The 26,130-nt window shown below is 44.3% G+C and overlaps 2 protein-coding genes and 1 pseudogene across 2 annotated transcripts; all 3 read left to right on the top strand.

The window, feature by feature from the left end:
• The first annotated feature begins 1,250 nt into the window (after positions 1 to 1,250).
• On the top strand, positions 1,251 to 3,837 carry map1lc3c (microtubule-associated protein 1 light chain 3 gamma). The gene is made up of 4 exons (XM_030732196.1): positions 1,251 to 1,378; positions 1,453 to 1,508; positions 1,586 to 1,692; positions 3,568 to 3,837. The coding sequence occupies exons 1-4, from the start codon at positions 1,318 to 1,320 to the stop codon at positions 3,728 to 3,730; spliced, it is 387 nt and encodes a 128-aa protein (XP_030588056.1). The 5' UTR covers positions 1,251 to 1,317; the 3' UTR covers positions 3,731 to 3,837.
• A 7,317-nt stretch (positions 3,838 to 11,154) lies between these two features.
• LOC115789394 (E3 ubiquitin-protein ligase TRIM39-like) lies at positions 11,155 to 13,029 on the top strand. Its single transcript, XM_030742791.1, has one exon. The coding sequence runs from the start codon at positions 11,155 to 11,157 to the stop codon at positions 12,601 to 12,603; it is 1,449 nt and encodes a 482-aa protein (XP_030598651.1). The 3' UTR covers positions 12,604 to 13,029.
• A 3,253-nt stretch (positions 13,030 to 16,282) lies between these two features.
• On the top strand, positions 16,283 to 26,130 carry LOC115789386 (uncharacterized; annotated as a pseudogene).

The raw sequence follows: 26,130 nt of genomic DNA, 5'->3' as shown, positions 1-26,130 counted from the left end.
TTGGGAAGTTCACTCTGTGGTTAAATAAAGCTTAAAACAAAAATAGTGGGTTTCAGTCTTTGTGGCAACTGAACTCTTAAAGACAGCACAGTGCTGGGGCCACTTTGGAGAGGTTATGAGTTGTTAAGAACTCCAGCCCTCTAAACATGTGTGATCCAACAACTCATCCATCCATCCATCCATCCATCCATCCTTCCTCTGCTTTCCTGAATCTGGGTCTCAGGAGCAGCTGCATATCCAGAGATGTTCAGACCTCCCTCTCCCAGCCTCCAGCTCTCCTAGAAGGAAAACTCCTCCCAGTTATACATGCAGCACCTCAAGTAAGAGACATTTTAGTCAGATGCTGAACCACTTCAGCTCCACCATGTGCTCCTCACCCTATTTCCACGAGGGAGAGCCCAGACAGCCTTCAGAGGAAGCTCATTTCTGCTGATTGCATCCTCAGTCTTCTGCTTTTGGTCATCGCCACATGGTGGCGCACTTGGTAGCACATTTGAATATGTGAGGCAGTACAATACAATGGGGAAGCTGCCCACCAAATTTCAGTGGCATAGGATTTATAGCGTTTAAGACACTGACCATAATATTCCAAAAACCTCAGATTAAAATTTTAAGTGTAATCTTAATTTCAGCCACAAAAGATAAAAGCACAATAGCTGATATACATACATAGATAGAGCTGTGTTCAGATGTTTACATACACTCATCACAGGCGTGAATTTCAGGGTAATTTTGTGCTTTTAATGATTTCTTTGAACAGTTTTTTTCCCCTCCAGGGTGGAACGATTGTACAACAAACGTCTTTAATGACTTTTAAAACAAGAATTAGGTGCAGAAGTTTGAATGTATTTAGAATGTCTCTGATCCACACAGGGTCAAAACTAGTTGGTTTCCCGACACAAGACGCAAAGAAAACAGTAAAAAAAACAAACAAAAAACCCCCAAACCAACTCTAAATTACACTGATGCCCCTGATGAGTGGAGCTGGGCAAATTTGGTCCTTGGAGTTGGTCGTGGGATGCTGCAGACTGGATAGAGAAATAAATCATCAGTCAATTAAATGTATTTATTACTTTTGTATTAACTGCACAGCAACCAGGGAAATGAAGCAGTTACTGTCGTTCATTCTGTTTCATGGTGATTAACTGTTTTGTCTTGTGCTTGAATACCGAGCGCCACTAACCTGATTAAACCCCGCAGATTCACGCGCTCACTGCAGCCATGTGCTAATCAGCTGATGCGCTGCAGCCGCCCCTGCTCTCTATTTAACTCCGCCGGGTGCTTCGCGCACGCTGGACCGGCGCGCCATCGCACACCATGCCTCCGCGTGAGAAAACCCAGCCGCACAGCAAGCCCTTCAAGCTGAGGAAGAGCTTAGGTAAATGGCACAAACACGATCGGGAGGCAGGAAACTGTCAGAGCGAAGCTCAGTGTTTTCTCTTCTGTTCACAGCTGTGAGGAAACAAGAAGTGGCGGGCATCAGGGCCAAGTTCCCCAACAAGATCCCGGTAAGCGAATCGGGACTCACACACGGAGGCCGTGAAGGTGGTTTTACTTGTTCTCACCTGCTCACTGCGCCTTGCAGGTCATCATTGAGAGGTACGACAAGGAAAAGTATCTCCCTCCTCTGGACAAAACCAAGTTCCTGGTTCCGCATGAGCTCACCATGACCCAGTTTGTCACCATCATCAGGTAAGGTCTCTAAGAGGCCAGAGCGACTGCAGACTGCGCGCTGGTGTTTCACTGATGCTTTTTATTACAGAGTGCAGTTTTTCGGTGTTGTGTCTGAACTGCAGATGGACGTGTTTGAGAGCATAAAGGATGAAATCTGATTAGCAGCTGAGGACCATAAAAGCCAGCCTTGATACTTGGATCTTGTTAACTCACTTTTTAATGGCCGTTTTTGTTGGACATGATTGTGCCGCAGCAACTGACAGTCCACAGGCTGGAGTGAGGGAGCTGTTCTGAAGTCAGTTTTTCAGCAGTCCTCCAGTAGAGCCAGGAGTCTGAACCCCTCTGGACTGTCAGCCGGTGCCGGCCCTTTATCAGTGGTTTGATCCGAACAAGGGGAGCACAGACTGGCGAGTGGTAAAGACAACTAGGAGCTCCATATTTACTCACAGCTGTTGCATCCAGTCACTGTCTCTGCAGCAGGAGTCTGTGGAACATTGAATTTTCACTTGTAATTGTCTTCTGAGCTTAACTGGATTTACTGTAGTCTGAGGAGCACAAACGCTTGGTGTCTCAGCCCTGTGACCCTTCAAAAAACACCTGCTCCACTGATTGGAACATCAGTGTTTATCTTCATGAGTTGGAGCCTCACTTCCTGACTTTCAGTCAATACAGAAATGCTTTTAAATCTGTTCTGAATATGCAACAGTTAAAGGAGCAGGGTTTAAAAATCAACTCTAACTTTATATCAGAGGATGGAGCTCCTGAAACATGCTGTAAACCCACTGGAGGAAATCTTAAACTGAAGACCTTCTAAAAGTTTCAAAGAGGATCAGGTTTAGATCTGAATGATCTCATAACAATGACGCTAAACATGCAGAGTGGAAACTGAAATTTATTACTGCTCTTACAGTCTGACAGGGTTACTGCTGCAGACTTCTGGGGACTTCCACATTTTGTGGCTGTCATGATGATGCAGCAGAAAGCTGCAGTGACGTAATTTCTCTGGTCCATGAAGCGTCGTCAGGTGTCCAAACTCTCGGGTTCACTGATGGTGACTTCATGTAATTTGGCTCTGATCTGATCAGGGATCAGATCAGGGCTGATGTCAAACCTGTGAAATAAAAATCTAAATGATCAGAACATCAAACTCAGTTTGACTCACATGATCCTCAGAAACTGAACACAAAGGCAGAAGCTGCACTTTGCAAACCTCTTTCAGCTTTTGCATTAGACACTACTGTCACTTTAATAGCCTCAAAACTAAAATGTTTAATATTTGAATCCTGATCCTCTTGTCTCTCTGGTTTCTGCCTTTTTATCTCTAATTTGGAAGTGCTAAGATGCCAGTAGAATTAGCTCAATCATGGAGATATCCCAGTAAAACATGGATTGTAAAATTAGACCAAACTAATGTCTTTAATTTTTTTTTTTTAATTTAATGAAGCTTTGCACTGTACTTCCACCCTGTTCAGTTTGACTTCACCTGAGGATGAAAGTGGCTGCTTTAGGTGGACAAGATTTTGCTCACAGTTGTGTAACTTATGGTTGAACTGAAACAGGGATTGTGAATCGCAGAACATTAAGCTTTAGTTTCTGATTGTGATCAATATTCAACAAAACCTGTATTTAAAGATTTGACCTGTTCAGTTGGTCTGTGCTTTGAGTCGACGCTGAGGTTGTTGGGCTCTAGCTGAGTTTCCTGTGTGGGTTTTTCTCTCCAGTGTGAACGTAAATGCTTAAAATACTCAGCATTATAAATGGAATCTGGACACTGCTGACGCGTGCTCATCTCACAGTGAAGACCAGTGTTGGGTTTACTTCAGTGCTGCTGCAGCTAACAGCCTGCAGGGTGACTCTCATTAATGCCACCTCTTTTCTTTGTCTTCCTCTAAGGAATCGGATGGCGCTGCTGCCCAGTCAGGCTTTCTACCTGCTCATCAGCAACAGCGGGCTGACCAGCATGTCTCTCACCATGGCCCAGGTGTACAAAGACCACCAGGATGAGGACGGCTTCCTCTACATGACCTACGCCTCGCAGGAGATGTTTGGACACTGAAGCTTCATCCTGCTTCAGACTTTTATTCCCTGTTACAGGCTGTGTGCCTCCAGCTGCTGTAAATACAAAAGAGTGTGTGTATATATTGTAATATTTGTTCTACATGCTGATTGGCTGAGATGCATTTTTTTTTTTATATTGATCCAATAAATATGTTGATGCTTATGAGTACTGATGGTTCAGGAGGATCATGAGTTCAGAGACTGCAAATGCAGCTGGATGTTGCACCAAAGCAAATGCAGGCATATGGACTTCAGTAAAGTGAAATGTCACGTGACTGCACCCTCACCCCAAATCAACTTATGTAAATTCTGGTATTTCCTGTTCAGTTTACTAGCATTTCAACCTCTGAAAGGAGGCCCCACACTTTAGACAGACATGTGACTGCACCACCTGGGTTCACAGATCAGAGGCCTGAAGTTTCACCTTTTTGTGTGTGTGGTTTTCATTTAAAATGAACTCAGATTTTTGCTGTGAACTGCAGGCACTGACTATAATTTGGCTTAAGCCTGATGTAGTTCCTGTCTGTGTCCAGCAGAGGTCAGCATAACAGCATCAGAATTTGTGCACGCACCAACATCCTCTGCAATTAAAAGACATGAAGACAGAACATTATTTGGCAGTATTAATATTCACTGAATTTAACATTGTACATAATTACACAGGGTAAAGTGAAATGTATTTCAGTGTCAAGTATGATATAACAACTGTAAATAAGCCACAACAGGCAGAGTGTAGACTGTAAATAGATCACATGTTCAAGTTTGACCTGTTTAGAAAACTGAGCTGCCGTAACGACAAAATTCAAAAACTAAAGGAGCTTCGACATTAAAACATGATGCAGATGTGTGTAATCATGTGAACCTGAAGGAGGAAACCAGGCAGAGCAACAGGAGGTCAACATCAGTTTCCAGAAATGAAGGATAGTAACAGAACTGCAGTGTTTGAGGCTGGAAATAAAATATTAAACTGAGTTCATCTGTTCTTAACTGACTCAGTGGTGAGTACAGCTGATCAGATTTGTTTAGTCACCAACATTAACACAACCTGAGAGCTTCAAACAGGAAATTTCACACTGATGTGTCTGAAAGATTGAAGTGGAGATTTAAGAAATTCAACTTCTGCAAAAACTGCATCACTCAGCACCAGCATGTTATTGAGAGCTGTCTCTGTCCCATGGGTAAAAAGACACTTTTGACACTAGACCTCAGTTGAAAGTTAACACCTTCATCTCTGAGATGGTCGCTCAGTTCAGGCGTGAAGCTCAGCAGAAAGCCAGCAGCAGCAGCAGCTCAGAGCAACAAGCTGCCAAACCAGCAGAAGTTCAGGCCCTGAAGTCCTGCCTGGTGTGTCTGACCTCCTACTGTGAGACTCACCTGGAGCTCATAACAGAGATTGAAGACAAACAGGAAACAGAGAAACAGGCTGAAGGTCTCATCAGAGATCTGGAGGGGGACTGTGGTTCAGCTGGAGGAGAGATTCAGAAAGAGAAGACGAAGCTGTTTGAGGCTGAGCTGAAGAGGGTCCAGCAGTATGTAGTGGAGTGGCCAGAGAATGAGTTGACAAGAACGGGAAAATCCCTCTGAGACCTCAGGATGGTTTCTGGGCTGTTCGAGAAACAGAAATGAGTACAAAGCTCGTGCTGGGCCTGACATCTGTCGCTGTCTTCAGTCTGCTCCTGAGAAGGTGGGGGTGTTTGTGGATTATGAGGAGGGTCTGGTCTCCTTTTATGATGTAGATGTTGCAGCTCTGATCTACTCTTTTACTGGCTGCTCCTTCACTCAGAAACTCCACCCATTCTTCAATCCCTGCAATAATGCTGATGGTAAAAAGGCTGCACCTCTGCTGATCGCTCCTGTCAATTACTGGCTCTCAGAGAGCTCAGAAACAACAAATGTGGCAAAGCGCAAGGAAACCAAGAAAATTGTCAGGTAGGGCATATATCGACAAGATGGCCACAGAGGCTCAGAAAGCTGCAGGAAGACAAGATATGAACGCCTTATATGACCTCACTGGGAGCTTGTAGGACAAAAAGTCGGCTTCTCCAATGTAGGGGTCCGAACACTCTTCACTGCATTTCTCATTTGTTTCATTTGCCCATCCAGTATACATGTGTTTTGTGGCATTTGACTGCTGTGTGGGGTGCTGTGGGAGTATGGGGTGCCTTTCAGTCCCTGTACAACTGCAGCGAAAGTTTGGTCCACGTTACCGGCAATAAGTTGGACTTGTTTCTGGTGGGTGGTGGACTCTGTAACAGATTCTGTTCATAATTTTTATGGCCAAGTGGAAGAAGGCTGCTGCGATGGTGGCCTCAGAATCTCATCTCTGCTTTTTGTGGATGATGTTGTCCTGTTGGCTTCATCAGAGATGAGTTGCTTCCCCAAGAGGAGGTATCTCGGGGTCTTGTTCAGGAGTGACGGGAGAAGGGAGCGGGAGATTGACAGATGGATCGGGGCTGCTTCTACAGTGACGCGGGTGCTGCACAGGTCCGTCGTGGCAAAGAGGGAGATTTGTCAATTTATCTGTCTATCTACATACCTACCCTCACCTGTGGTCATGAGCTTTGGGTAATGACAGAAAGAACAAGATCACGGATACCGCTATTCCTCCAACATTGAAAGGAGCCAGTTGAGGTGGTTCAGGCATCTGACTAGGATGCCTCCTGGGCACCTCTTGGGTGAGGTGTTCTGGGCATGCCCCTCTGGGAGGAGGCTGGGGCCAGACCCAGAGCACACTGGAGAGATTATATCTCTCAGCTGGCCTGGGAATGTCTTGGTGTTCCTCCAGATAAGCTGGAGGAGGTGGCTGGGGAGAGGGAGGTCTGGTATTCTCTGTCCCCATGACCCAGACCCGGATAAGCGGAATAAAATGGATGGATAGATGGCTATGAAATTACAGTTTACACTGAACAAATGATCAGTTTTAAAGAATTAAACAAGTACTGCATCACATATAATGGGAACAGGTGCATCCCCACAGGCTAAACTGCCAGCTATGACGCATGCAATGTAAAAAAATGACTTTCACTGGTGGTTGTTGTTGTCTGCTATATTTAGTGGTGTCTCACACACATCACTGCCTATGGAACCACACCTCTCCTCATTATAAATTGTATTAAAAGTTAAAGTGGCACATTGTTGTAACTCTGATCTGACACACTTCACAATGACTGCAGTTCCCCTGCAGTATGATTGTCACTTCAAATGTCTGCTTGTTTGTGTGGTCATCCTTGCTCAGGTCATCACTTCTGTAGCTCCACGTGGTGGTGGATGTAGAACCACAGAAGGCTCTTTGTGGAGACTGATGTCTGTGATAGTACTAAGTGCTAAGGTGCTGTGGAAAGCATAAGCGCTCTCTGCTTCTGCATATATCTGTGCACTTACTGACCCTTAGCCATAAATCAAATCTGGTGTAGCGTGATATAATTCCCACCTGGTGGCAGGCTAGCAGCAACGTTAAAAGGAAGTTTTATAAGCAATTCTGATGGTGCAATTTTTCTGTGGCTGTTGCAAAGATCAACCCCAATAGATTTAATGATTAAAAAGTAAAAGAAAAAAAAATGCAGTTTAAAACTGAGCTGATGATTTATGGAATAATCCAAACAGAAGTCACAGAAAGACTGTCAGGCCCCTCCCTCATCACCGGTCTGCACTTTCTCCTCCCTCCTCCCCTCCTCCTCTGTGTGTGTGTGTGTGTGTGTGTGTTCATAGACTCTGTGGCTATGCCACTAGAGTCGGGATCCAAGGAGTGGTCTCCATCCCTGTAATCAAGTGCCTGTGGTCCCTGCTCTGGTTTCCTCACCTGTGGGATATCATGCTGATTAAGATCCTGGATTTAAGAGATGGAGGCTTCCTTCAAGCTGATGCCAGCCAGACATTATCTTAAAATCCAAGATAAGGTGTGGGGGACAAGGGCGACTTCACTAGGTCTCAACAGAAGGGAAGAGATTGTATATAGTAGAATAAGGTTGGGTCACACAGGTGTTCTAGTGCACAAAGGCTAATAGGGAAAAGCAATGGGTTATATACTGAGTGTCAAGTCCAAGAGGATGTAGCTCATGTGTTATTTAGCTGCAGTATTTACACTGAAAATAGACTTTTATGGTGAGACAGGGAATGTAATAGAGAGTGAATAGAGAGTGCTCTTCAAGAAGAAGGGATGCAAAGTGACAATTAAATTCTTGTCAATGTTCCTTAATGATACAGATTTAATTTAAAGGATATATATATATATATATATATATATATATAATATATATATATATATATATATATATATATATATATCTCTTCTCTCTCTCTCTCTCTCTCTCTCTCTCTCTCTCTCTCTCTCTCCTTCCGCCCCGTCCGCCTCCCGCTTCCCCTTTCCCACACCTCCTGCTGGTTCGGTCGCCGTCTCGCCGTAGCCGCCCTGCGTTTTCCCCCACCCTTCCTCCCCCCCTCCGAACAAGGTGTGTTGATTCTGAATGAAAACTTTAACCTTACCACCGTGCTCTGCACTTGTGTCCAGGTTAAAAGACGGAGCTTAACAAAGATGTCTTTTGCTCCAAATGCAGGGCCCCACCGAAGGCTATGATTTATAGAATGTTCTCCAATTTTTCTGAGTTACATTCATAAATTTGTAAAGTGAAAACAAACTTAAAGAAGTATATAAACTTGGGGTGTGGTGGTTAGCACTGTTGCCTAACAGCAAGAAGGTCCTGGGTTCAAATCCACCATCTGACCTTTCTGTGTGGAGTTTCTATGTTGTCCTCGTGTCTGTGTGGGTTCTCTCTGGCTTCCTTCTACAGTCCAATGACATGCTGTTGGTGGGGTTAGGTTAGCTGGTAATTCTAAATGCCTGCCTCCCACACTCTGACAGCTCCAGCCCCCCATGGCCCTGAATTGAATGGGCAGAAGAAAACAGATGGATGACTATGAACTCCTCTGTTTCAGCTCTCTTCTGGACTTTAATACGAGGTCCTCAAGTCACTTTTTTCTTTGTTAGTTTTTCCATCTTCAGTCCTCCAATCTAACTTTATTCTTTTGCTGTTGTTTCACATTTTACCAACATTTGCTTTTTCCAGCTCTATAGCTAAATACAGTGTTTAACATGTGCTGCAGACACCCCTCACTTTATTACTTCTGTCCTTCAGGTCATGCTTTTATTTTTTTCTGTCAGCAGTGCAGAAACGACCAGCCTGAGGGTGAAGTTCAAACTTCCTCAGAGGAGGAAACAAACCCAGACAGATCGAGTTGCAGGAGAGGCGGAGCGACACGTGAAAGACGAGAGCTTCCACGTCAGAATCCAGAAGTGAAAGTAAAAGTTTGAGAGCAGCTGCAAAGCTGTTTGTCTCTAAAAGAAGAAGATTCACCGGAGTCCATCAGGTTTCTCTCAGCAACAGTGGTGAGTGCAGCTGATCACATTTCCTTCAGTTCACGCTGTTCATTTCATCACAGTCACACTGGCTCAATAGAAATGTGCTCATGTAGCCACAGATCCACTGTAGAAACATCGAGCTGCTGTTTGAAACAGTCTCACAGCTTTGGACTGAATCGGTCTAAAAACAGCTTCTATAGAGCTGTTACACTGCTGACTCTGACCATATCAAACCCAATGGACCACCTCCTCACACATCCACTGCACCACTTTAGTACATTTTTCATTTGCTGTTTATCCTGCCTTTGCTCACTGTAAATATCATACCTGTATTTATTTTATTTATATTTCTTATTTTCTGTCTCTTATAAAATATTTATTATTTTGCCACCTGGAGGATGGCTCCAGCAAAATTTCATTGTATTGTGCAATGACAATAAATATATCTTCTCTTATGTTTGATTTAAAACCTGTACTATCCAGATGGGAGTATGCAATAAGTGGGCTTTGAGCATGCAGGAAACATGTAAAATTGTTTCAGAAAACAGTGCAAAGTCCTGCAAAAGAGAGGAAGCATTAAGATCAGCACATGAAAGGCATTGCATTGCAACCAGGAGCGAGGTGGGCAACAAGAGGTGGGCTATCTAAACTCTGTGCCTATCAGGAAAAGAGAATCATATCGTATTGTTGAAAGCTGGAGATGGGCCTGTGTCCAGAGTACAGCCAGGAGATAAACCCTCTGTGTCCTGCATCCAAACCTGCTTGTGAATGATTTGCTTGTGGAACAAGATCAGCAGAGTCAGGTACACTGGAAAAGAGAAACACAAAGACACAGACAGACACACAACAAAGAAACAATATGAATCTGATAGCTCTGATGAAAAGGCCTGAGACGGCCTGACATGCAGCAGGAAATTGCACCGCATCCATCTGTACCCCGAAAACCAGCACAAATGTTGGTGTCTTCTGTTTCATCACCACCTAAGGATATACAGGAGGAACCTCCAACAGAGGGTGTTATGGAGGATACAGAGTTGGAGGGACATGTGGACAACAGGGAACCTGCCCCAGAGACACCAGGAGGGGAAGTGTCACCAGTGTGGTCTACCAGAGTGGGGAAACCAAGAGTTTATCTTATGAGGACCAAATGCCTTTCACCTCTTCATCTTTTTCATTGCCCTCACTTCTTCCTTACTTATCTTCTTCACTTCCTGATTCTCTAACTGCCCTAACTAACTTGATTTTACACCAAATGCCCTTCCTGGTTTAACTCTTCCCATTGATCCAGGTTTGGGATCACCACTGAGACTATTCTGGTTTGTGGCCATAGCAATCATGTCAGTGATTTAGCTTTTTTCAAACAGAAAATATTTTGCCTGATGGTGGGATTTGGATTATTTTCAATCATCCAAATCCATTAAAAGTAGAACATGAATAATTCAAAAATGCCAACATTCACACTAATAGAACAATGACATTTCTTTCTTTCTTTTTAAATCTAAAACTAAATCTGAAATAAATAAAATGTTTCTTTTTTTTCTCACTCAGAGTGCAGACATGTCGACTGCCAACTGCTTTTTATCTGAAGATCAGTTTCTGTAAGTCTGGATGTGTTCACTGATCCAGTCACCACACCATGTGGACACAACTACTGCACAAAATGAAAGTTCCAGTAGCATTTTTACATTATAGACACACAAGCAGAAATATAGTCAGAAATATACAGAAATTTACAAGCAAATAAATAAATAGATAAATAATAAACAAAGATACAACAATGACAAAGGAAGATATAAAATGTCTGACAGATATGGTATTGCACCTTGATATTGCCCATTATTGTCCATTATTGCGTTACACTACCTCGTGTTTGTGGTCAGGCTCAGGCTGCTGCTCCTCCCCCACACCCCTGTTAGTCCTACACTTGTGAAGCAACAGTCTGTCACTGAACAGGCTCCTCTGGTTGCTGATGACAGTGTGCAGATTTGACTGGCATCATCCATAATGTCAAGTAGTTTGTCCGTAGTCCATAGTTCTCTGCCACTGTCAGCAGAGAGTCCGGTTTCATGCCGACCACAGAGCCGGCCCGCCTGATCAGTTCCATCTGTCTGGATGTGTTCACTGATCCAGTCAGCACACCATGTGGACACAACTACTGCAAAACCTGCATCACTCAGCACTGGAATGTTAATCCCAGATGTCAGTGCCCCATGTGTAAAGAGACTTTTGACATTAGACCTCAGCTGAGAGTCAACACCTTCATCTCTGAGATGGTCGCTCAGTTCAGAAATGAAGCTCAGCAGAAAGGCAACAGCTCAGACCAAGAAGCTGCCAAACCAGGAGAAATTCCTTCTGTCTGGAAGCTGCTGTTTCAGGAAGCCTTTAAGATGTTTTCATCACGGAAAACTCTGAAGACCAGCCTGCCGTGGTGTTTGCTCTGTCTGGCATGTCTGTTAGGCCTATATCAACTTAGGAAGACAGAGGCTGGAATTCAGCAGATGATCCAGGAGAGACGACTGAAGATTGAGGAGATCAAAGAGTCAGTGAAGATGAGCAAAGATGCTGCAGACAGAGAGAAAGCAGAAGGTGTTCAGGTCTTCACTGCTCTGATGGAGTCTGCTGAGAGAGGCCTGAAGGAGCTCATAGAGGAGATCGAAGACAAACAGGAAACAGCAGAGAAACAGGCTGAAGGTTTCATCAAAGATCTGGAACAGGAAATCTCTGAGCTGATGAAGAGAAGCTCTGAGGTGGAGCAGCTCTCACACTCTGAAGACCACCTCCACCTCCTCCAAAGCTTCTCATCCCTGAAAGCTGCTCCACCCACCAAGGACTGGACAAAGGTCAGCATCCATCCATCATATGAGGGGACTGTGGTGAGAGCTGTGGCTCAGCTGGAGGAGAGACTCAGGAAAGAGAAGAAGAAGCTGCTTGCTGAGGCTGAGTTGAAGAGGGTCCAGCAGTATGCAGTAGATGTGACTCTTGATCCTGATACAGCAAATCCTGCACTCATCCTGTCTGATGATGGAAAACAAGTGAATCACGGGGACGTTTGGAATAATCTTCCAGACAACCCAGAGAGATTTACACATTATATTGCTGTTTTAGGAACTCAGAGTTTCTCTTCAGGCAGGTTTTACTTTGAGGTTCAGGTTAAAGGAAGGACTGACTGGATTTTAGGAGTGGCCACAGAGTCGATCAGCAGGAATGAAGAGATAACAGGGAGTCCTGAGGAAGGTCTGTGGCTTTTGGGGGTGGGAGATGGAAATGAGTACACAGCTTATGATGATCCTTCAGTCTCTCTCAGTCTTCAGTCTGCTCCTGAGAAGGTGGGGGTGTTTGTGGATTATGAGGAGGGTCTGGTCTCCTTTTATGATGTAGATGCTGCAGCACTGATCTACTCCTTTACTGGCTGCTCCTTCACTCAGAAACTCCACCCATTCTTCATTCCTGGTCTTAGTCAAAGCGGTAAAATATCTGCTCCTCTGATCATCAGTCCTGTCAGTCCCACTGTCTGATGTGAATTATTATGAAGCATCACTAATATTTGCTGTATTTTGAGTTTTACTCACAGTTTTAAATCTTCCCAATATTACTTCATGGAGCTCTTCCCCCTGTGATCCTCAGTCATGGATCCATCATGACAAACGTGAGGAGAAACTGCTGAAACCAATTTGCATTTGCCCTGTGACAGGCTGGAGACCTGTACCCTGTACCCTGTACCCTGCCTCTCGCCCTATGACAGATGGGATAGGCTCCAGCCCCCCCACACTCTGAAAAGGATAAGTGGAAGAAATTTGGTGGATGGACCGAGTATGTAATTTGATGATGAGATTTTACAATAAATGCAAATAATCAGATTTAATAACTGTAACAGCTATCTGTAAGCATTACTGTGAGGCATGTGCAACAAACACGTGACAGTATGTCAAATGTTCATAATCCTGTAATATCTGATGATCCTACATAAACTGCTGGATTCCTGAAAAATTTCCTTCAGAGAAAACCCAACATTAAAACGACCCCCTGTGAGCAAACACTTAGTGACAGTGGGAAGGAAAAACTAACAGCTTCTTCTCCTGTCCCTTCTGCACTTTCCTGCTCTGTGTGTCTGATGTTTAGTTTCTCGTCCACCTCCTTTAGCAGTAACCATACTTTTAATCAATGTAGACTGTTTGTAGATTTGGAGGCCAGGCTCAATGAATTGGAGACTCGGCTCCGCACCCTGGAAAATCCTATAGCTAGCCAGACCCCTGTAGTCAATGCAGACTGAGGTAGCTTAGCTGCTGTTAGGTCCCCCCAGCAGATCCCGAGCAGCTGAGAAAGCAGGCCGGCTTGGTGACAGTGAGGAGGAAGCGTAGTCCTAAACAGAAGCCCCGATACACCACCAACCTGTTCACGTCTCTAACCGTTTTTCCCCACTCGCCGACACAATTCAATTTTATTTATATAGCGCCAAATCACAACAAGCAATCACCTCAAGACACTTTATATTGTAAGGTAAAGACCCTACAATAATTACAGAGAAAACCCAACAGTCAAAACGACCCCCTATGAACAAGCACTTGATGACAGTGGGAAGAAAAAACTCCCTTTTAACAGCAAGAAACCTCCAGCAGAACCAGGCTCAGGGAGGGGCAGTCATCTGCTGCGACCAGCTGGGCCTGGGGGGAGAGAAAAGACATGCTGTGGAAGAGAGCCAGAGATTAATAATAACTAATGATTAAATGCAGAGTGGAGTATAAACAAAGTAAATAAGGTGAATGAAAAGAAACAGTGCATTATGGGAACCCCCCAGCAGCCTAGGCCTATAGCAGCATAACTAAGGGATGGTTCAGGGTCACCTGATCCAAGTTCTGCAGACCCACCTGTGTTTTTGCAACATAGTTTAGCAGAGGTTTCAATAGAAAGAAGATCCTTCATTATGACACCTGGCAGAGCTGTTGTAAATCACTGAGGTACCCTGGTGACGTTTGTTTCTTTAGCCCACGTGGGATAAATGTTGGGAGAGCCTCAACAGGTGATTGGTTGGGGTTTAAGATTTACGGGTTGAGACTTTATGTAACTTAGGAGGGGTCAAAGGCAAGTGGGCAGTTATAAACTTAAAGATATAAATGTTGTCGGCTCTTTAGCTGTGTCCAAATTCAGGGGATGCATCCTTCCAAGGACCTGGCCTATGTAGACCGGGTCCTTCGCAGCCCACCGCAAAGGCCGGAAGTGAGCGGTTGTGAAATTGGACGGTTTGGCCTCATATCAGCGTCGCCTGCCCTCACCTCAGTGTAGCTCATGTGGTCTAGTAACCGTGACAATGCGAAGCACAGCTGTGGAAAAGAAGCTAATATAATGGAGCCAAACTTTTGATCCTTTTGTGCTTTAATTTGAATTCAAAATAAGCTGTTAAAACAATCATAACACATTTCAACATCAAGGAATACAGATGAGCTAATGATTAACTTCCAACTATATTAAGTGAGACATTAATGTTGAATAAAACTATCCAGTTATGATGCGTAATTTCAGCCAAACCAATTTGCTCAGGAACAAATGAAACACTGAGTTAAACCAAACATCAGCTGTTAGAGATCATCTGAGTGAGTTATATCTGTGTGTTTAACTTCCACTCAGCGGAGAAAGCCAGCAAAGGTTTCAAAAGGATGTGCCGGGAGTCAGGTCCTCTCTCCAGGTATAGAGAGCCTTGATAGCCCGGTCATCTGACAGCTAGGGAGACGAGCTGCTGGTAGAGCAGCGGCAACGGACAGCTCCGAAAACGTGAGAGCACTTTTTGCAATTAAACGATATCTTGATAAAACGAGCTGATATTTGAGGTTTACACATTTACATTCTCACCTGAAAACATCTTAAAAGTTTATTTTGTGTCACACAAACAGTACTATTTCAAACTTTTTGGCTGCTCTCCTCCACCATTGCGTGTTTGAGTTTTGATGCGCCTCTGAGGTACGAGTCAGCGCTCAATGCGGCGTCTATGTATATATGTCTATGCTGCCAACAGCATCCCTTTACCGTGGCCAGGCAGGGGAAACCCTGACCATGACCACCAGTGTCAGAGTTAGTGAATCCAGATAATGGAGAGATACCCGGGATATGCTGAACTCGCTTCACATTACAGGGCCCAGGTCTCAAAAAAAAAAAAATAAAAATCCAGTTTCACAACACAGCTGTAAGGTGTTTTATTCTGTTGAGTAATTATTAAAAATCAGTGATTTAGTGGTCATTAAATGTTTTCAGATTTGGCAAATTAATGATTCATCTTATAAATCATGACGCACTGCTGTCTGCTACATAAGCTGCCTTCTCATGTTCCTGGGAGTCCACATCTCCGAGGATCTTACCTGGACAACCAGCTGTTCCAAGTTGGTCATGAAGGCTCACCAGTGCCTCTTCCTCCTGAGGACTTTGAGGAAGAACCATCTGTCCCCAGACATCGTGGTGAACTTCTACTGCTGTACCATCGAGAGCATCCTGACCAACTGTATCACAGTCTGGTACGGGAACTGCTCTGCCTCAGACCGGAAGGTGTTGCAGAGGGTGGTGAAAACCGCCCAGCGCATCACCGGAGCACCACTTCCTGCCATAGAGGACATCTACAGGAAGCGGTGTCTGAAAAGGGCTAGGAAAATCATCAAAGACTCCAGTCACCCAGCACACGGACTCTTCACCCTCCTGCCCTCTGGGAGGCGCTATAGGAGCCTCCGGACAAAGACCACCAGGTACCAGAACAGCTTCTTCCCCACTATGCTTCCTGACATCTGAACCACATAAACAATCATAGACTGAGCATACACACGCACGCACGCGCACACACACACACACACACACACACACACACACACACACACACACACACACACACACACACACACACACACACAACCACTCTCAGCCGTCCATAACTGAACAACTGGCACATACTTATATTAATCTGTAACATTTTTTTATATTTATTATATTATTTAATAATTTGATAATAATAATTTAATAATATAATTATTATAATATTTTATATTTATCTCAAATAAACAAACAGGTTGAACAAGATCTCCAGCTCCCGATAGTGATGTGCGTTTTATGTTAAATGTGTCGTCTGAAACGTCTCCGTCTTGTACAAGAAGAGTCTACAGCAGAAGCCTACTACTCAGACTGCGAAACTCCAATTTCTCAGATGATCTCTCCGGAGTTATGTTAGCCTTGGATTCCAAAGTACTCGGCGAGCTAGGCATTTTACACCGGCGAGACCCAAGGGCCTGCAAAGCAGTGGACTTCACCCCTGCCAGGGGCAGACACTGGAAGCATCGCAAACGACGCAAGCGGTGTGCTAGACCCAACAAGCGGGGCAGTCGAGCAGGTATCAGTGCCGGGCTAAAGGCTAAACCGTACAGACCTGCAATTCCTTCAATTCTGCTCTCCAACGTTCATTTGCTGGAAAACAAAATGGATTACCTCAGATTGGATTTAATCACACAAAGAAAGGTGAGAGACTGCAGCGCCATCATCCTCACTGAGATATGGCTTAATCACGCCGTTCCAGACAGCGCCATCCACGTGGATGGGCTAACAACTTTCCGGGCGGACAGGAGCCACGCTCTCAGCGGTAAATCTCGGGGTGGTGGTGTGTGCATTTTCATCAGTAACAACTGGTGTACTAACAGCAAAGTTATCTCGAGTCACTGTTCTGAGGACATTGAATTTCTATCAGTCAAATGCCGTCCAGTATACTTGCTGAAGGAAGTAATTTTATGAAAATCACAAATATAATCATTTTATGCATTTCTGCCTTTGCTGAATCAAATTTATTAAATTATCTTAGAAGAGAGAAATGAAGAAAATGTTGCTAATCAACAGAAGAAGTACATTTTGTTTTGTGCTGTAGCAAGAACAGGCTAGGCCTTTTGTGTCTCTGTGTTTTTCATAACAGATCCCAGAAAGTGCTGGCCAGAGCGGCGACGGTCATCTCAGGCGCCTGAGGAGATAAACAGAACGATAAGGGGAACATCCAAGGTCCCCCAAACCAACAGCTGATGGGAACCAGCCTGAACCACCCTTGCACATTTTCAGATATTTTTATTGATGTAATAAAATGTGATAACCAAAAATTATATGTCTGGGCTTAGCCAGAGAGGGGTTCAGACTTCATGCCCTGAACCAGCTGATTTGTATTAGCTCAGATAGGTTGCAAGTCTCACCCAGACCGGTCTGTAACTTGTGTGATTTTTGGCTGATTAAATTCAGGTTATTGATTTTTATTCCGTTGTCGTTTGAATCCTTTTCGTTTAAAAGAACACGCACATGCACCAGATTTATATGAAAATTACAACAAATGGTGACCCCCGACGTGGAACGAACAGGATTTTGATTTTTTGCCGTCCTTTGGAAATAAAGAGTATTTTGGCAACCGATAATCGCCGCTTCGAGGGTCTGCGGGGCAGTGCCGACTCCTTGAGGCTATCAGTGACCTGGACGTCCACCTAAGAGGTAAGCAGAGACCTTTCTAAATTCTGCATATTGGCATTGTTTAAATTTGTGGTCACTGGTGGTCAGAGAGGCAGCGGTGTAGATCGCAGCCAACTCACACAAGTTTGTGTTTGTATATATATAAGACAGAGAGTAACAAGAAAAACTAAAGCAAAAGAGTTTATAACAGAGTAAAGAAAATATAGGCAAAATGAGTCGGACGGTGAGGAGCCCATGGGCCGTCTGATCAGTGGACCAAAGGAGTGCCCTTCTCAGGGGGTTTTTAGGTTTAGAGGGCGTTTGGTTTTTCTGAAGTGAACTGACCATTTGTTTTTTACCAATGTCCTCCCGGTATAGAGAGGTTGGTCAAACGCACGTAAAGACATAGCACTCCTGGTAGAAGTTGACGAGCGTAATAGCTTATGGTTATAGGGTTCCTTAATAAGAATCTTCACTTCAGAACTCCATAAAAGCAACTAAAACCATTTAAAGCCTTAGAAGATAAAAGAAGATAAAGAAATATAATGAAGAGAAAACAAAATAAGTTTCATAATAAAACAGTAAAACACACATAAATTAAAAAAAACAAACAAAAAAAACAAAAAACAAAAAAAACAACAGAAGGAGAAGCACTGGTAACTTGTTGAAATTGCTCTGGGTTGCATTTATTAATTGATTGATTGCCTGATCGCTGCGCGGTTGAAGCTGATTTGCTGCTGCATTTGCTTGTGTGGGGGTGAGTGAGTGATTGTCTGACTGTCTGAGAATGGCTGACGGTGGCGAGTATGATGTTTTGGTACATTGGGAGTCGATGAAGGCTCAGCTAGTCAGTGGGGAAGTTGCAGCCAAAAAGGAAGAAATGAAAAGAGATTTGCAAACTATTTGGGATGAGTTCCTAGCAGATGCAAAGATTACTTCTGTCGGAGCAATGAAAAATAAACTTATGGAGGAAGAAATTAAAGCTAAAAACCGATTGAGAGAACACAGGAAAATTACACCAACTTTATTAGGTAAAAAGTCATGGTCAAAAGAGGAGCAGCATATTGATACCATACGCGCTGTGTTTCATAAACTTGGCAACATGTGCTGTGATGTCCCCTCCAGCAGACGGGAAAAGAAAGCTTTAAAAGCTACTTCCCCACCATCAGCCCCACCGTTACCTCCATGTTATAATGCAAGTTTGAATAAGGGTACACAAATGCCCCTTTTGCATATTGAGGGTCAGCTTCAAGTAGATTCCACACCCAAGATGACTGCAGGAACAAGTAGAGCTTTTAAAACAAGCTCAATCAAATCATCAAGTGTTACAAGAATCCCCTAAGCCGAGTGCTGCCTGTGTAGAGTCGCTATCTGCTAATCCAGTATTGTGTGAATCAGATGGCGACGGTGATGTTGATAATACAACAGTCGTGCCTTCTGCCCCTGTGGATTCTGTGTTAAAGGGACCCTTTACTAAGCCCCCTGTAACCAATTTGGGTACACCTTTTAAAACCAGAATAGAGAGAGAAACTCTGAAAGTTGAGGCTGAAGCGCAGACAGAGGCAGACAGTGACCCGGACGGGCCGGATGTTGATGAGCTGCAACCGCAATGGTTTCTGAGAGATGGTGAGGAAGTACAGTTGGTAGGCAGAGTCAGCAGAACAGCAGACGCAGGGAGTGAAGGTGAAGCAACACACACACACACAGGTTCACGCCCTCTTACACATAACTCACGTCACAAGAGCAGATGTGCTAGGGGCAGAGGAAGCATAATGGCTCCTCTGCTCCAATATCAAACTGGTCAGCAGCCAGTTTACACCCATTGGACTCTTACTGATTTAAATTGTGTGGTGGACAAAATGCCCCCTCCCACCGAAGGAGGTAGTAAGTGGATGCAAATGTTTAGCAAATACACAATGAGTTTTAATTTGGTTTTGGGATATTGGCGTGGAGTTTTGGGGAGACAGATTGGAGAGCATGAGTTAGCTGATATAGAAACTCGAGCTGACTCAATAGATTTACCGCATGCTACACCTTTCAGCCAGGTAGCTACAGGGCTTGGTACTGTATTGTGAGCAAAATATCCAGTGCCCTCTGGAGCCATACATTCTTTGGTTTTTGAGATTGCTAATAAAGAAGACATTCCTTCATTTTTGATGCGTTGTCAAGAGTCCTGGGTTAATACCACAGGTGTACATCCTGGTAATGACCAGAGGTGGGAAGTAACGAAGTACAAATACTTCGTTACTGTACTTAAGTAGATTTTTCAGGTATCTGTACTTTACTTAAGTATTTATTTTTCTGAGTACTTCTTACTTTTACTCCCTACATTTTTACACAAGTATCTGTACTTTCTACTTCTTACATTTTCAAACAGACTCGTTACTTTTTAACACGTCAGAGAGAAGTTTTTATTTCCGGTCAGTGCGCCGTCAAACATCAAACGATCTGAGCCTAAACGGAGGAATAATAAGACATAAGAGACAATCGTACTGGCGTATCCTCCATCACCGGCTTATCTCGTACAAAGGGATTAAATACGCAAACCCATATAATTAATGTATCATTTATAGCGCTATAATCGGGCCGGACCGAGTCCGTAAGTTGCGCTGCGGCACACAAACAGCTTAGCTAGCGCTACTGAAGAGGAGCGAGCATGAAGGGAGTAACGTGTGGCAGGTAAATGCAACGTTTCTAAATGCTCAACAAATATCAGCAGACACACAAAGTGTGTGCAGTTTGTCACACAGTGTGTCTGCTAGCTAAAAGAAGAGCTGCTGTATTTCAGGGAGAGCAAAGAGAGAGAAGTTCACTCAGAGATGGAGAAAGAGGACAGGAGAGGAAGAAGAGAGGTTAGATTTAAAGGTAAGGAGTGAAAACAAACTGAAGTATGCTGACTTTGTGTAATTCAGAGATTCTATGAAAATACTGCAGTTTAGTGTGTAATAAATAGGTTAGTTTGTTGTACTGTATTTACAGTAAAGCTCTGTGTTGGACTGGAGCACAGTGTTTGTGTTCATGGTCAGAGTTACAGGTTCCATCAGTGCAGCAGAGATGAGTTTGAATCAAAGCTGCTGATGCTGAGATTCATTTACTGAATCCAACATTTCTACAGCCTGTATGCTGTCAGTGTAGGGGATGGAGATCAGCTCAGAGAGCTGTGAAATACTGGGTTACATCTTTGTGAGTTCACTTCATCCACACAGAGCAGTAAACCTCAGAGCAGCAGCAGCAGGTCAGCTGATCACAGCCTGCACACTAACATCATTTACTGCAGCTACAATAGAAAGCTGTGATTCTTCTCCCCATGCAGAGCCACTACAGCTGATCTTAGGGTTCCTCCACCTTCTGAATCCCACTGTAACCCCTGAGTATCCTCATGTTGGTGTTTAGGTGGAGGCACAGTCACCCTCTACTATGGAGGACACAGAGAACAGAGCTGTGTTTAAATTCCCTTTAACAGTTTGTGTCCTACATAACAGATTCAAGCTGAGTGCATTCATTAGGATTAAAATTTAGATTGGAATAACATTTGTATTCTCATGTACTATTTTATATTATTACAATAATATATAATGAGGTTTGGTTAGTTTTACACAAAAATAGCAGGTAGAAACATCCTCCAAAGAACTACTTTTACTTTCTTACTTTGAGTACATTTCAGAGCCTGTACTTTTTTACTTTTACTTAAGTAGAGAAGTTGAACCAGTACTTCGACTTTTACTAAAGTATTTTTTAACACAAGTACTTGTACTTCTACTTAAGTACAGAATGTCAGTACTTTTGCCACCTCTGGTAATGACCCACTTCAAAACTCCATCTTCAGAAAAGCAATAATGGTAAATGGACTAGTTCTTATATAGCGCTTTTCTACTCAGAAATGAGCACTCAAAGCGCTTACACAACACGTTCACATTTACCCCATGCACACGCATTCATACAAGCACTTCCATGCTTTAATCGTCTAACATTCACTCACATTCATACTCCGATGGAACGGTCGGAGAGCAACTTGGGGTTAAGTATCTTGCCCAAGGATACATTGGCACGCAGCCTGCAGTAGCCAGAAATTGAACCACTGACCTTCCAATCAGTAGGTGACCTGCTCTACCTACTGAGCTACAGCCATGGATGGTTTACCTAAAGAAGTGCAAAGTAAAATGCAGCAAAATCCTGATCTGCCCGGCTGTGATGATGCAACCTGGTCCAGACATTTGGCACACCATATGAAAACATATAGACAGCAGGATGGTCACGAAAAAGCGGAAGAGACTAAAATACAAAATCAGTTGTTGAAACTACAGCTAGAGGAGGCTAGGAGAAAATCGGGCATGGACAAAAAGAGTAAATTACAATTCCCAGTGATCTCTACAGCAAATCAATCAACACCACTCACAACTTTGGGACATGGGCCTGATTTTCTAGACCCCAATTCCCATCAGCGTCCAAAATTGACACAAGAACAGGTTTATTCAGGTGGGGATTCGTTTGCAAACAGCCAAAACTTCCAAATGGCAGCTATTGGTAACAGGAGATGTGGAATGGACTGGGGCGCTTCGCGTGGGGGTGCTGGGCCTTGGTCGCGCGGTGGCTCTCGAAGGGGCCGTGGGAAGGGCTCCTCTGGAGGGAGACAGTCGCAATGGTATAATACGTGCTACCACTGTGGGAGTGAAGGACACTGGGCTATCTACTGTCCTGCTTTGGGTCACAACGACCCTGGATATGTGCCAACGCCACAGGCTGGCCAAAATCCAAATGCTTCTTTTCATCAGGCACCAAATCCCTCTGCTGCCCCAGGTGGACAATATCCACAGCAACACTACTACTGAAGAGGCCCGGGAATGCCACAAGAAGGGGTTTTGGCAGACCCTCTTCTGAACATAAAGGCTGGAAACACTGAACTGCCTTTTCTTGTTGACACAGGAGCAAGATATTCTACTTTGACGTCTGCTGTGCACAAAGACTTCATATCTAAAGACACTGTATCAGTAATTGGATTCTCGGGAAAACCACTTGATCTGCCTGTCACTCATCCTCTGCCAGTGAAGCTGGCTAATCAGACACATCAACATTCTTTTGTTGTGTCTCAGTCTTGCCCAGTTAATTTACTGGGTCGTGATTTACTGACTAAAAGTGGAGCTTCAATTTTATGCAGCCCAGGTGGAATTATTGTGACTTTTCCAGATGGATTTTCCACTAATTGCACCTCACCTCTCATTGGTCTTCAACTCAGATGATGCTTCAAGCTGACACCTCTCCAACTTATAACCCACTGGCAAAGATCTACTGGGGACTTCTGCAGCCTGATCTTGAAGGAGGTGGTCTTTTTTTCACGGTTTCTCTCGTGGTCCCCGTGGCTTCGTGCTTTGCGCCCTTACGTTTCCCCTCCAGACCCATACCATGTCACCCTGTATTATGATCGCCAGGATGATGATGTTTATCTTGAAGCTTTCTCACAACAACTGCAGGATGCAACATGGTCAATGACATCTACGGATATCATTGCTGGTCCTGAGGGCGTAGCCGCCCTGGTTGACTTAACATCTGAACAGTTGCAGTGGTATAAGATGGAGGACACAGCTGTGCCTCATCTTACATTACTGGTTGCTGCGGACCATGAAGCACGTGAATTGGGTCCTATGTGCAAAAGAGCAGCTGAAACAACAGACTGGCTGACCACTCAGATCCCACAGGTCAAGTATTCACCTTCAATGAAGGCCTATCGTATAGCTAATACAGGACAAGATAATTTTGTACTGACAGCTGAGGATGTGGCCAGGACTCACGGCCGGGAGCGTACAGATCACGATCAAGCTCAATTTTTGTCGGACTCTCTTCCACCTGACCTATGGTCAGCAGGTCCAGAAGACGTCGGGTATTGTACCAACACTCCTGACGTCACCTTCACCTATCAAACTAGTGAACCTATTTGGATTCCACAATACAGGCACAAACCACAGGCAGTTGAGGGCATCTCTGACACTGTAGATGGCCTCTTAAAGGCTGGAGTGCTCGAATATTGTACATCTCGCTGGAATACTCCGATTCTTCCAGTTGAGAAAAAAGGCACTGGAAAATATCGCATGGCACATGACCTTAGAGCAATTAATGCTATCATAACCACCCCAACTGTCCCAGTTCCAAATCCTTACACAGCCCTTTCATCCCTTACACCAGAGCATCAGTGGTTCACTTGTATTGATTTGGCTAATGCTTTTTTCTGTCTGCCCCTTGCAGAACAGCTCAGAGACATGCAATTTTGGCTCACACCAAGCCCCTAACGGTCAAAGTCATGCTCTCTTTTCTGGGTCTCACAGGATTTAGCAGGAGCTATGTTCTTGGCTATTGTGACCTCACAGCCCCTCTCAGAGCCCTAGTAAATGAAAAAGGCATGAGAAATCTCACTGCAAAACTTGACTGGACATTTGAAGCAGAACAATCCTTTATTTCTTTGAAACAACTCTTGGCACATGCTGCTGATCTTTCCTGTCCAGATTATAAGTACCCCTTCTTCTTGGATGTTTCTGTTAAAGCACGAACGGCAGACAGCGTGCTTTTCCAGAAAAAGGGGGGTACTGATGTACACTAGCGTTGCACTTGACTCAACAGAAATCAGACAACCACCATGTGCAAGACATGCAGCAGGAGTGGCCAAACTGATACAGAAAACAGCACACATTGTAATGGGACATGCACTAACAGTACTCACCACACACAGCATTGTGGCATTTGTAAACTCTGCAGCATTTACCATGTCTTCACTGAGACAAAATAGGTTAGAGAAAACCTTAAGTGCAGCAAACATCGCCTGACTGAACAAATAGGGGAAGGAGAACCACATAGGTGTGAGGAGAGAGTAGAAAGAGACACCAAAGTGAGACCGGACCTGACAGGACAACAAATCGACAATGCAGAAGAGAATTTTTTCACAGATGGCTGCTGTTTTAGACACCCGATAGAGGGGCTAAAAGCAGCCTATGCAGTTATCAGGCAACGCCCAGATGGCAACATAGAAACTGTCACAGCAGAAAGAGTGATGGAGAAACCTTCAGCCCAACTGGCTGAGGTCCTGGCTCTTACAGCAGCCCTACAACAAGCAACAGGTAAAATTGTAAACATTTACACTGACTCAGCTTATGTGTGTGTGGGGTGGTCCATGTAGAACTTAGCCAATGGGAAAGAGCAGGCTACAGAACAGCTAGTGGTGCTCCAATTAAACATGAGAAGGAAGTGCGAAGATTAGCTGAAGCATTGCAGGCACCAAAACAGGTAGCATTAATCAAGTGTAAGGGACATGACAAAACTGGAGGTTGGATCGCGAAGGGAAATGAGGCAGCAGATAAGGCTGCTAAGCAGGCTGCTGGCTACGCATCACAGTACATGATGGTTCAGGCTGAAATGACAGTGTATGATCTGCTACCTAAATTGGATGTGGAGTATTTAAAAACACAACAGGAGAAGGCGTCCCCTTACGAAAAATCGGTTTGGGAAGAAAGGGGGGCATCTCAAGTCCAAGGTGTATGGAGAGCACCTGATGGGAGACCAGCTTTGCTGGCCTCCTTAGCCGTGGGCCTGTTAGAAGAGGCCCACGGGCTAACTCATTGTGGAAAACAACAAATGGAGAGAAAACGCACCCATTGGTGGCATCCGCATTTGCCAGCAATGGTTGAGAATTTTGTAAGGGAGTGTACAGTTTGTGATGTATATAATGTAAAAAGTACAGTGAAGCCTCATCAAGGCAAATTTCCTATTTCTCCAATGCCCAGATAGGAAGTAGTGATTGACTTCACGAACATGGGTGAAAGAGTCAAAGGTCAAAGGTACCTTTTGGTGGCAGTTGATGCATATACAGCGTGGCCAGAGGCCATCCCCACCAAAGGGAAGATGCTGCATCAGTGGTGAAGTTTTTGATCAGTGAATATACACCAAGACACGGGTTTCCAAAAAGAATCAGATCAGATAATGGAACTCACTTTAAAAACAAAGACTTGCAGCAAGTTATAAAAGCATTGGGTTTAAAACATGCATTTGGAAGTGTTTATCACCCTCAATCTCAAGGAAAAGTGGAAAGGATGAATCGCACATTAAAAGACAAATTAGCTAAAGTGTGTGCACAAACAGGAATGACCTGGGTTCAGGCATTACCTATTGCTCTTCTAGGGGTCAGAAGTGAGGTGAATAGGAGTACTGGATTTACCGCATATGAACTAACTCATGGCTTGCAATTTCCAGGTCCAGCTGCTGGAGGAGTTTCCAGAGGAGAGGCTTTTTCTCTGAAACATAAGCCATACTTTGATCAGTTAATGAGTATTATCTCAGATTTCTCTAAACAGGCCAAACCAGGAGACCAGACCAAGGAAGGAACACCGCATTTGAGCGAGTGGGTTTGGCTCAAAGCCATCAAGAGGAAGTGGTCCGAGCTGAGGTGGAAAGGACCGTACCAAGTGGTCGAACGCACTACATGCGCAGTAAGGTTAAAGGGTAAAGGTGACACTTGGTATCACTGGAGTAATTGTGTTCCAGCAGCAGAACCGAGCAGGACACTGAAGGACACCCGGAGTCAGGTCAAGGTGACCGCAGCTGGACAGCAGGACTAA

Source organism: Archocentrus centrarchus, chromosome 1 (genome assembly GCF_007364275.1).
Source record: "Archocentrus centrarchus isolate MPI-CPG fArcCen1 chromosome 1, fArcCen1, whole genome shotgun sequence".
NCBI classification, from domain to species: domain Eukaryota; kingdom Metazoa; phylum Chordata; class Actinopteri; order Cichliformes; family Cichlidae; genus Archocentrus; species Archocentrus centrarchus.
This window is presented reverse-complemented; position numbering and strand designations above follow the sequence as displayed.